This window comes from Vidua macroura, chromosome 2 (genome assembly GCF_024509145.1).
Source record: "Vidua macroura isolate BioBank_ID:100142 chromosome 2, ASM2450914v1, whole genome shotgun sequence".
In the NCBI taxonomy this organism is placed as follows: domain Eukaryota; kingdom Metazoa; phylum Chordata; class Aves; order Passeriformes; family Viduidae; genus Vidua; species Vidua macroura.
Genome location: NC_071572.1, coordinates 7,295,286 through 7,307,601, shown reverse-complemented (window position 1 = coordinate 7,307,601; position 12,316 = coordinate 7,295,286). Strand labels below are relative to the sequence as shown.

Genomic DNA, 12,316 nt, shown 5'->3' with positions numbered 1-12,316 from the left:
TAAGAATACAAGATATTTCTCCTTAGAAAAACTCCCTAATGTATTCTCAGGGGAAAAAAACACAGGGGACAGCTATTTTCCTCACTGATACAAGCTTTAGAAAACAAATTCTTCTAACAGCAGTCATGAAATCCAGCCAAAATCTGTCTTTTTAAGAATACAGATGAAAATGCAGGACCAAATAGCAGCTCAAGATAAATTTCATCAAGAAACTAGAGATGGCAGCAGTGTCTCAAGCTAGCATCTGAGTGTAAGAGGAAAAGTTAAATGAAAAGGAAAGTTCTGAGTAATTCTTACAGCTTTGTCCAAACAAAGCTGTAAACATTTCAAGATGCTTTTTCTTTTTTTTTTCCTTTTTCAAACAGTGACAAAAAAAGAAAAACCTATCAGTAAGAACAGCTACAAACCACTGTAAGGCTCTATTTTTAAATGCAGAAACTTCACAGATCAATTTTTATCACATCTGAGAAAAAGAATTTTAAAGCAGCTTTCACACTTGTTTAAATTCTAACATTCATCAATATTCTCACGAGTCACCGCTGATTTCTGAATGTTCCAGCCATACATTTGAAATCACATTTCAGGAAGGTATTATTCTTACACTCTTCCTTGTCTTTGCAACTTTAACAAATATTGAGAAGCTGGACATAGTCTGGGTGGGTTTTGAGAAGAGAATTTCCCAAATTAGTTTTCTGGAACACTTTAAATTTTTAAAAAATACGTTAGCAATATGAGAAACTAAGTCCCATTCTGAAATGCAATCAATATTCAGGGAAAGAATCACAGAAGTTTCACAGAGTGACCTCATCTTTCTTTTAACTGCATCCCTGAGAATAATTTCAGGTTATACTTTTGAATTTGCTGTTTAACACAACACCTAAAGGATCCTGGATATTGAAAAGCACCATTTCAAGAGACATTCTAACTCACCAGCATGGAGAATACCCAAACCAACAGTTCTGCTGTGGACTTTGCCTGGCTGCTCCCTGGGACATGTTCTCAGAACTTGTCAGCCCATGTCACTGCAGCGGCAGCTGCTACTCATCAGTGCTTGGAGCGATCCTCCTGAAGTCAGGTCACTGAAAATCCTTCCCTAGCACACAGTGCCTGCAAAAGCACTCACCAGGCTAGAAGATATGGGAATCAAAGGTACTCTTAACACTCTCAGCTGATGTTTTATGGAATCATTTAAAAGCCACCAGATCCACAAGGAAGGGAAACGAAGCATCCATGATGATCATCTTCACAAAGCAAAAATCCGATTCCCATCTCTGTTCTGATAAAGTTTTAAGCATTTCAAACACACAACACAAAACAACTCTACAGTCAGCAATCTATTTGAAAACATCTCTTATCAACACAGCAAACAGACAACTCGAACTTTTGACAACTTTAAGAATCCAAGTAAGAAGATTCATCTGCAAGAGCTGAGAAAGTATCCTCAAAGTGTCTCTCAATGGCAGCTATGAGGTTTTGAATACTTTACAATTACAAGTGCCTGCAGCTGATAAAAAAATTGACACACTTGAAATCTAAGATTAGGGAAAGAACTTCTGATATTTTAAGCACCCTGTTTACTTTATGCTTTTAAAGATAATTGAACCTTAAGGGCTGAACATCCGAGAAACTCGGCCAACAGATAACCGCTTTTTCCAGAAAGGAAAAAGTAAGAAAAATAATCTTAATCTAATAGCTCTAACTGAGCAAAACAGTTCTGTCTGACCTTCAGTTTTGAAAGCCCCTTTTGTTTCTTTCATATCTGTAGTGCTGAAAGTCTGAAATTAAGATACTTGCACAAACACACTAAGATAGAGGTTACTTCTAGTTTGTGGGGCTGTAGAAAGGAAAACAGTTTTCTGTAAATGAAAGTTGGTACTTTTCAATCTAAACTTGATCTTGATGCACTAACACAGAACTTTTCCTAAAAAGACCTGAAACAAAACCCCAAACAAAAAACCCCAATAAAACAAATAGACAGAAAGACAGAAGTCAATGCAATACCTTTTACATTTAAGTTTAGAGCAAAACAAAATCTGAAAATAGGTGGTTTGGGAAAACTTTGGGTTTGAATTTCTTCAGCATTCCTAAATATGCTATCAGAGCTTTTGCACACAATCACACCAGAACCAGAAGTAACAGATTTGGTTTCTATAAAGCTTAGAATTACTCCCAAAAATCAAAGCATACTTGCTGTTCAGAGTACACTCAACTGTGAACATTTTAAGTTCTGAAGAACCCAGCAAGGCACATGCACATTTAGATTTGAAGAACATCTAACCATGTCAGAAGCTAATATTCTTCAAAGAATTAATTCAAATATTCAACAAATAAAAATTCCAGACTTAGTTGCCTTCCTAATTTTAATTGGCTATGTCACCAATTAAAATCCTTAATGAAGTGAGGTCTTGATGTAAAGTTACTGCTTGGTTTTAATTACAGGGAACGTCTATATGTATAGGAAGAAGGAAAAAACAAATTAAGGCCATAAAAACAACTCATTTTTTTGTATGTGTTCATAATTGCATGTTAATTTGGAATGTTTCCTTTCCCCTCAAAAAAGTAATCTGTTTCCTTTTTTTCTTATCCTTTCCTTACCATTGTCTGGATTACTGCAGAAAAGGGTTTGGAAGCTAACTTCCTGATTATACAAAAAAAGCCAAACATGCTTTTAAAAAAAAACCGAACAAAGCATTTTATGATATGATCTTAGTAATTCACTGTTGCCAAAGGTGAGAAGAAGGGAGAGATGCCTGCACACTTTATCTCTCTCCATCCCCGAGTCTTCTACCTTGAGCAAGCCCTGACTGCACTGTAGGTCTGGTCAAGCCAGTGAAAACAGCAGAAAAACTGCAGCAAGTGAGTATTTCTGTAGTGCACCTGGCTCATAGAGGTCAGGTGAATATGGAGTTGGCACAGGGGAAGGGTGGATCACTTCGGGCACTAAAGAGAGCAAGATCTCTGAGAGCAATGCCTCCTTCTTCCAGCAGCAGCAAACTTAATTCAGCTCCTCACACACTCCTCACACAGGGCACAAAGAGGAGAAAGGCCACTACTGCCATGTTTATACAACCTCCAGCACAGCTACAACTTGTCACAGCTCTCCTTCACCAATCATGATATACTTACTGAGGCTGCAGGATCACAAAGGTGCAGGATTTCACCTCAATTCCCACCCTGGTTCCTGCTCTGCATGCAGCCAGACAAGTGCTGAGCAGACAGGTCTCTTCTCTAAACCCAACCTATCGGCTGCTGCTGCACTCAAGTTCAACCATGACAAACAGAAAGAGCTCCACAAAGCTCTTTTCTAGGAAAAATTACTATATTGGCTCACTATTGACATAGAAAAGATCCTATCACTTAATACATAATTCCCTAAATTGTTTGTCATCTTCACAGGCTACCCTCACTCTCACCTCCTCTATCATCTTCTCCTAACCAGAAGGAGGCGGGTGGAGGAGTGGTTTGAAGAAGGGAGATAAGATTACCTCGCTTGCTCCTTCACCATCCCTTCCATTTACAGGTGTATTGATCCCTCTAATTGAGTGTAAATGAGTGCTTTCCCACGGTTCAGAACTGTTCCCCTCTGTTCAGTATCAGGAGCAACATCTGGAGCCAAAAAAAAAAAAAAAAAAGGAGAAAGTGGGCAGCTGACAACTCCATTTGGACTCTCAGGATTTCCCTGGAGCAGGGTGGAAGTAAAACAGTAACACACTCTGCCTTCTGTAAGCTGGAACATTAAGGACACAGCCAAAGGTTTCACTTGTAGACCCTCTCCCCAAAATGAAAGTGGGAGAAAAAAGAAGATAGAGGAACATACCTAAATTCTGAGATGGTCAGGACAAGCTGAACTTTCTTTTTTTTTGGTGGTGTTATATTGTTATATCTACTTCACAGACCCACATAACAAGACACCTAGAAAAAGATTCCATGAAGTTCATAGTATCTTAAAGACTGAAAGACCTGAAAAGCCTCAACCTCTCTACAGTTAAGACTTCCTTCCTTACTCCTAGTGATCTTTTCCCAAAAGTCAACTACCTTCCAAACTCTGGTAACTGAATTTATATGAAGTCACGAGTTACCCTAGAATAATGTGTTCCTAGGAAAGGCACACTTTGAAATTCTAAGGGTTTCTTAATCTCAGCTGTAACAGAACTGACACTTTGATAAGATAAAACTAGTTTTGCAACTTGCCTTAAAGTGCTTCCAAACAACTGAACAGAACACATTTTGAACCACTGTAAATGCCTGCACACTCCAGCTTTTACTTCTAAAAAAACTGTTCAGAGGAAAGTTTTGTACAACTTTCTTAGTTCACATATCCTAGGAAATTTACTCAATACTAAAAGCTAGGAATAACTGCTTATGTCCACATAATCCAGAAAAGAAAATGGAGATGTTAGTTAAAAATGAAATCAGAGTAGCTGCAAGCAGTGACCTCCCATTGGGTAACCAAAGAAACAGGTGAAGGAGCCAAGTAAAAATCTATTAAACCAAATGCTACTTAGAATCCCTGGTGGAAAGCAAATATTCAGTATTTCTTAAACAGACAATGGACTTTTTGAGTTTGTAAGAACTATGCATCAACTACAAATGTCTTCAGGTGCTGAAAATATGTTCTAACTCCTGACTTCTGAAAAAGTTAAGTCAATACAGAAATTGGCAAAATATTGATAACACAAGAATTCTGACAAATGCTAAGCCTGGAAGGAAAGCACAGCCCCACTGCACCTCGAACACTGCAACCAAATACAGAAGGCATGGACTAAATTTCTGGCTATCCCTTCTTATCCTATTCTAGGAAAAAAGTGATGAAAGTAAAAGAGCAAAGCACTTGTTAACCAAGGTACATTCAATTCTGTCCTGTGAGAATACATTAGGCAATAGCCCTCAGTTCTTCTAGTCCTAAATTTATCCTGTAAAAGTTTTTTAGTAATATCTCTGGAAAGACTTTGCTTCTCATATAATCTGAAGCGAAAAAATAAACCCTTATTACAATGTAAAGGTCTTTTATGGCCAAGCTCCAAAAATTATTTGAACCTTATTTCACTGTTATCACCTCCAAAAAAAGATACTGGTAAAAGGGAGCTTAAATACCCAGTAACACAAAGGTAACTGAAATGCCACAGTTTTGGTGCGCACTGCTGTTTCCAACAAGGGCAGCATTCCTTGGACCAACAGACACCTCCCAAGGAACACTGTAACCCATTCTGAATGCAGCACAAGTTTATGAAGAGAAGGTACTAACGTGGCACACAAAACACAGTTCAGTTTACAGCTATGCTGAACTTAAGGCACTCTCTTCCCATGCTTTAGATGCATTACCAAGGTATCCTCTTACACACTTACCTGATGTAGGCAAAGAAAAATAAAAGTTTCTTGGGGTTCTTTTGGTGGGAATAGCTGATGACTACACTATCTCAAGAGGCAAGTCTAATTTTTTTAACAGGTAGGGATGATTGTTCTGGCCATGTCAATAGTCACACTGTATATTAAAAAAAAAAGTACTCCATTCATGAGAGTTATTTTTATCAACTCCACAATTCGGCACAAAATACCTACTTATAACAACCACTCATTTCTGGAGTCATCCTTCTTTAGATGACACATTTAATATGACTACAAGTTTCTGAGAAGTGATCTTTGGAAACATCATACTGAGGTTAATAATGCTTGATTACCTTTCATAGCAGTGACATCTGTATAAAAGATTATAGAAAAGCACAGTGTATCAGACAGAGGGTTAAGTAGGTGAGTGGTTGTTGACATAAAATGTGTCTCTCTTCTTACCCTAATATTTCTTTATCCTGGAGCATTTTATCTTAAGTATTGTATTTGAATTGAAATTCAAAGGATTGAATCAGGAATCACTTGAGTCCTGAAGCCTGGCCCCTATTTTTCTGAAGCTTCATACTATTTTAATAAAAAGATCAAATTCCTAACTTAGCAAATCTTCAAGTCAAGGTCAGTTTTTTCATCCCACAACTTCTCACAGACATCTGATCCAGAATCTCAGTAGTGAACTGGTCTAAATCTTCAAACTTTCAGGCTGAAATTACACAGGACTAGTCTGCTCAGATTTGCTCATTTTCAAGGCTTCCTCCTCTCAGGTTTTTAAACACATAAACATATTTGAAAAGCCCCTGCACAATCTTTCTCAGTTTGTATCTTCCCAGATCAAGTTCCTTCAAACTCCCCTCTTAAGCAAGCCTTAACTTCCTGATCACTACAGCTGTCTTGTTCACATCATAAGAATCACAGAATCATTAATGTTGGAAAAACACCCCCAAGATCATCGACTCCAACCTCTCACCACCCTGTCAACTCAACCATGGATGGCACTGAGTGCCACATCTAGTCATCTCATGAGCAGCTCCAGGGATGGTGACTCCTCCACCCCCCTGGGCAGGTCATTCCAATGCTTAGCAACCCTTTCCATGAAGGAATTCTTCCTCAAGAAGGATGTACACAAGAATGCTGCTGGTTATCAATATTAGAAAAAGCCATACAAATAGAGAGTAGTGGTTGGAATGTTGTACTCTGCAACCAGGTCTGTTCATTCTATTCTGTGTTCAGCTGCTTCTCTCAATTAGGCAAAGAGTCTCTTAAGTAGAAACGGTTCACTGCTACAGGTAAAATCCATAGTAGAATAATTTAGCTAAGGATATACTCTAGCAATTTTACTTACAAATAATCAACCACTATTTTCCTGAAAAAATGCACGTTATGCCCTCATGCTTAAATCAAATATTTATCATAACCTGTTACTCTTAGGTACTGTAACAGAGACAACAGCCAAGAATGTCTTATTAGAAGAGAGTTTCAAACAGCACTAAAAACCTCAAAAGCTAAACTTGACAAATCAGTTGCCATATTCCCAAGAAGTTCCCTTCCCTTCCCCCGCCTTTACAAACAGTGAGTACATACAACAGTTGTTTCACATTTCCATTCGATTTGTCATTAATTACACCCATCAGTTATATGCAATGGTTTTACAGAACATGCAAAATCTCAACAGTACTACAGTAAAAGAATGTTTGAGAGTCAACAGCATTCTAACTCCTGTGAGTGAAGATGGAGGCAATAAAGAAAAACAATACCACTGAAACCATCCAAATACCTCTACATAGTTTTGTTACCACAATAATTACAATTATTAAAAGTTTTAAGTATTTATTGGTCAAGAATCCACAAGCTCTGTCATCCTCTTCCTTGAACACTCCAGATCGAGGCATAAATCTAAAACACCTGTAACTCCAGGTAAGAGCTTAGGATGGAATTGCAACTACCACCCATTGTCTGACTTCAGTGGGCTAGAAGCCTTCAAATTTTAATGAAAAAAAAAAAACAACCAATCAAACCCTGTCCCACGACTTTGCATCCCCAGCTCAGTGGTGTTCCAGCAGTGTTGGCAGTCTGGAAAGGAGAAGGGAGAAGGGAGCAATGCCTGCTGGCTCTTGCCCTTTAACTACTCTTTACTAGATGGAAGAGCCCAAGCAGAGAGATTCATCCCATCACAGAGCAAAGAGGGATGAAAACAAACTAAAATCCTTTCACATGCAGTGCAGAAGAGGATTAGCCTTAACCAAGTTTGCAGAGAACGTCCTGGAAGCTCTGACAGCATTAGCACCAAACATCATGCTATCCTTGGGTACTGGAAATGCCAACAACTGCACCACTACACACTGATGACGGCATATATGGCCCACAAACAGGAGAAAAAAAAATACAGAAGTGTACCATTTCAGTGACTATTAATATTACAGAACAGGTAAGGCTGGAAGGGACCACTGTGGGTCATCTGGTCCCACCTCCCTGCTCAAGCAGGGTCATCCCACAGCACATGGCCCAGGATTGTCTCCATATGGTTCTGGGATATCTCCAGTGAGGGAGACTCCAAGCCTTCTCTGGACAATCAGTTCCAGTGCTCAGTCACTGCACAGGAAAGCAATTCTTCCTCATGTTCAGGTGGAACTTCCTGGCCATCAGTTCCTGTCCCATTGCTGGACCCCACGGAGCAGAGCCTGGTCCATCCCCTGACCCTCCCTGCAGACACTGGCAGACAGGGATGAGGGCCCCTCTCTGTCCTCTCTTCTCGAGGCTGGACAGGCCCAGCTCCCTCAGCCTTTCCTCACTGAGATGCTCCAGTCCCTCCATCATCTTTGTCACCCTCCACTGGACCCACTCCAGCTCCGTGTCTGTGCTGTCCTGAGGAGCCCAGAACTGGGCACAGCACTCCAGGTGATCCTCACAGGGCTCAGCAGAGGGGCAGGATGCACTCCAGGATTAATGACTTGAATTGTGACCAAAGCCCTTTTAAACACAAATAAATGTCTATCATCTTTACCCCATTGCATTTATTTGGAGAAATTTTAAGCAAGTCCTACTGTTAGAAAGGTCAGACAATCTTTATGGTTCTCCTCTAATGCTAACATAAACTGATATGGATCTTAAGAGGTACAGAAACGTAAAACTAGATAATTTAAAATAAAGTCCTTGCAGAACAAGGCTCTATCATAAAACCCTTGCCTCACTCTTCTAGATTCAACACCTACTGAAGACAGGCATTCTCTCTCTGGCATAAAGAAAACTCCTGCTATGTGTATGTGGAGCTAGAACAGTCTGCACCTCGGATGAGTAGCCAAGATGCTTCAATTTTACACCTATTACGTTTTATAAATTACTCAAAGCATTTTGAATGAAAATTCTAATAAAAAATAAACATAAACAAGTACACTTAGCACTACTATCTGTGAGCTGTCAATTAAACACATGATCTGATCCACATAGGAACAGCCTTAAAGATTTCAGACTGTGTACTTCTCCACCAGTACACAGGGAGAATCTCCTCAGAGTCACCTGGAAACAAGTTAGAAAAAACATGGCACACTTGTATTTTTCATCACTCTCACTTATCCTGAGGTATGTTAACACATTTTTGAAGGCTAATAAAGAAATCCCCAATTTATTTCTTGTTGAAGAATGTTTGTGTCAGCCAAGTTGAAGAGAGAGTAACCTCAAACATAACACATTTGGTTAAGTAAAAATACATTACTAATGTTAGTGTCATAAATGCCACTTTAAAAAGTTCAATGAGAAACTGGGATTGTTATTCCAATTTGTATTTTCATATAGCTTTCAGCAATGGAAAGGTATACTAGAAATATATGCAAAATAAGATTTCCCCTAACATTTTTTTTCTAATAAAAACATGAACTAGAATCTCTCTCTATCCCTTCTGGCCTTTCTTTCCACCCACACCCCTTAAAATGAAAAATGCATGCTTGCAGAACTTAAACACTCTAAATGTCACATAATAAACAGTTTATCATTGTCATTCCCATCAATTCATTCATATACTATTACCCTGTAATTGTTCCTCACCAAAAGCTATTATTGCTGCATTTACTCAAAGTCAGTCTTATCAGTTTATTGTATTTAGAAGTGTTTAAAGCTTATCCTAAAGATCAGAATACGCCTCAACAAACTGTCTACTGTCAGCGAAGAAAGTATCTCCTGATTTCTCTAGCAAATTGTATGGGAACTTTGACTAAACACTCAGACATTTTACAGGCAAAGACCTCTTTCCCACACCCTTTATGAAAATACCTTTTACTACCTTAAGTGACAGTGGTAACTACCTATTTAGGAAAGAAAAATTACACATTTTAGTATTTCATGTGTCCGAAATGCAAATCAGAGCCAGATGTGCTAGTGGCAAGAACTAAATCACTGTACCAATCAACAACAAATCCCAGGGACATGCAGACGTTTAGTGTATGTTTCACTGAAAGATGTTTGGTTAGATGTATATGTAGCAATTCATGTAGCAGATTTACAGCAGCTTTCCTGAAGTATCTTATGGACAGGCAAGGTGGTACCGAGAATCTGTAAGCTAAATAAAGATGCTACACCTCTGGTCCCCTGGAATTTACCTGTGTAGCATTGCAAAGAAACAGGAATACCATTCATAAATTGTACATGAAAGCTGTGTGTTTATATTTTAAATGTTTGGGGTTTTTTAGAGGACAGACTTGACATCTGTGCGGAAAAACCTGAGTAATCACAACCAGCTATCAGCCCTTCACACCACCACTGCTGCTATTTTCAGTGATACACCCTGTTTTTGCTACAGTGTTCTTGGCATCATCATGCTGCTGTGATTCAATATTTATCTGTTAGATCTAGTTACATCACAACACTCTACACTACCTAAATCGCGTCTGGAACTTCTGCAGCTAACACCTAATCCACCGGTTTTCAGCTCTGGCTTCGAAATTCTCCAGCCACGGAACAAAAAGTCAGTGGAGATGTGCAAACATCTGGCCCCCTGTGAATCGATCATCCATCCTCTGAAAGGGTGTGCGGTCATGCATAAGCACTGCACCTTCCTCCTAATGGCAAGCGGGCAGGAACAAAACCGAGTGTGAACTGCAGTGGTTAGCATAAAACCACTTGTGAAAGGAGCGTGCCAAAAATTGTATTCAAAACACTTTAACAACAAGAGTTTTGCTCCTACGGAAGCTCCTCAACAGCATCAAGTCAAAGCAATCACATACCATTTATGATGGCAAACAAGGCCCTTGGAGCTTAATATTTTTAAAAGTTGTGGTAGGAGCAAGGTGGTAGTGTCTTGTGAAACAACAGAACTGAGTGCCGAAACTTCTGCTGACAACAAAGCCACCTGCTATGTCCAAGACCAGCATTTCAGTATAATCCCGAGAAAAGATTAATTCTAGAATATTTTTAGCTCTGGCTTTGAAAGCAGACAGCACTCCATATACACTGAAAAGCATCAGGGCGGAGAGCGGGCAAGAGAATACATGCAGGAAACATTCTTTGTTTATAACCAAAACACGGTCAATTATTCTCATAAAATCCATTGTCACGAAGAAAAAACTCCAAGCACACTGAACAGTGTCACTACTAAGGCTTGCAGAGCAATCTCAGCTTTAGAATCAGACACACAGAAAATTAGGCAGTCTCAGTATCACTGTATCTTTCCTGTCCTTTTTGCAACACAGACACAACTAGAGAAAATAAATGAAAGACGATGAAGAAATAAAGAATGCATTTTAAAATTGAGCAGTCACAGAAATACGGGGGAGGGGAGAATGGGCTTCAGGTTTAAATCTTTGTCACCATCTGATTTGGGAGAGTCTCTGCATTTTCTTGGTGACTCGAATTGTCATTTTCATCCAACACTGGTAACCAGAAACAGCAGCTGGGGAACGCCAGCCACTGCCTCAACTCCCAGGTTTCTTACAAGCCTCGAGCATCGGTTTAACAGCAGTTGCATAATAAGACTCAAAAGGCCAAGCACTCCTCCTGCCTTGTACATCTCCATTTCCACACGAACCAGAGTGATGGATCTGCACGAGAACCGAGCGCTACCCGAGCGCCACTACCAAGCTGGTTATTATGCAGCAAAGAAGAGGAAAACCCAACACCTGGCGCACAAATATGCAGACACCCAGTGAATAGGTGGATCTACAGAGAGCTGTCTTCCCTTTCCCTTCCCCAAGAGGCAATCCTTGATGGGTGTGCCAGGAATGGGATATCGGGGGGGAGGAGAAGAAAAGGGGTGGGAAGTGGTTGCCGCTTGCTGCAGCCAGGCTGAGCGATGGCGAGGTGGTTAATCATGGTGGCTGAGGAAACATGGGGTCACTTCTCCCCCTTCCGCCTCCCGTGTGACGAGGACGGTGGGCACCGGCCACGGGGGGAACCCGGACCCCGCACGGACCCGCCGGCGGCGACTCAGGTGGGTCCCGGGCGGAGCATCCCCGTGCCCGGTGCGGGCGGGGGGCGCGGGGCAGCGCTCCCCCCGCCCAGCCCTGCCCTGCCCGCTCCCCGCCGCACTCACTTGCCGATCACCTCGCAGAGCTCGTACACGTCCTCGAACAGCACGTCGTCGTCGGCCATGGTCCGGGCGGGGGGGCTCAGCCCGAGAGGCGGCGGCCCCGGGGACGCCCGGCTCCCCCGCCGCTCAGCGCCCACCGCCACCACGGTAAATCCCGGCCGCTCCCAGCGCCGCCCGCCCGCCCGGGGCTCCCGCGGCCGCGCCGGGACTCCCCGCTCCTGCCGCTCCTCCTCCGCCTCCTGCCGCGGCCGCCGCCGCTCCCCGCGCGTGTCGCACCCCCCGCGCCCCCGCCTCCCACCCCCCTCCCGCCCCCTCCCTCCCGCGCTCAGCCGCGGCTCCCGGCGGGCGGCTCCGGCTCAGCGGGGCGGCGCGGGAGCCATGGAGGGGATCGGGGCGGGCGGCAGCGCCGGGTCACTCCCTCGCCGGGCGGGAGCGGGGCGCGCGTTCCCGGGCGGACGG

General features: G+C 42.0%; 1 protein-coding gene across 10 annotated transcripts in view; it reads right to left on the bottom strand.

Moving 5' to 3' along the window:
- CASK (calcium/calmodulin dependent serine protein kinase) overlaps nucleotides 1–12,110 on the bottom strand; it is a 187,041-nt gene extending 174,931 nt beyond the window's left edge. For 7 of the 10 annotated variants that reach the window (XM_053969728.1, XM_053969731.1, XM_053969733.1 and 4 more), the window contains exon 1: nucleotides 11,861–12,109. In XM_053969728.1, the coding sequence (XP_053825703.1) occupies nucleotides 11,861–11,919 (59 nt within the window). In that variant the 5' untranslated portion in view covers nucleotides 11,920–12,109. Of the gene's footprint in view, nucleotides 1–11,860 lie in introns of all 10 variants that reach the window. The other 3 variants (XM_053969729.1, XM_053969732.1, XM_053969734.1) reach the window with 1 other exon arrangement.
- Nucleotides 12,111–12,316: the final 206 nt, after the last annotated feature.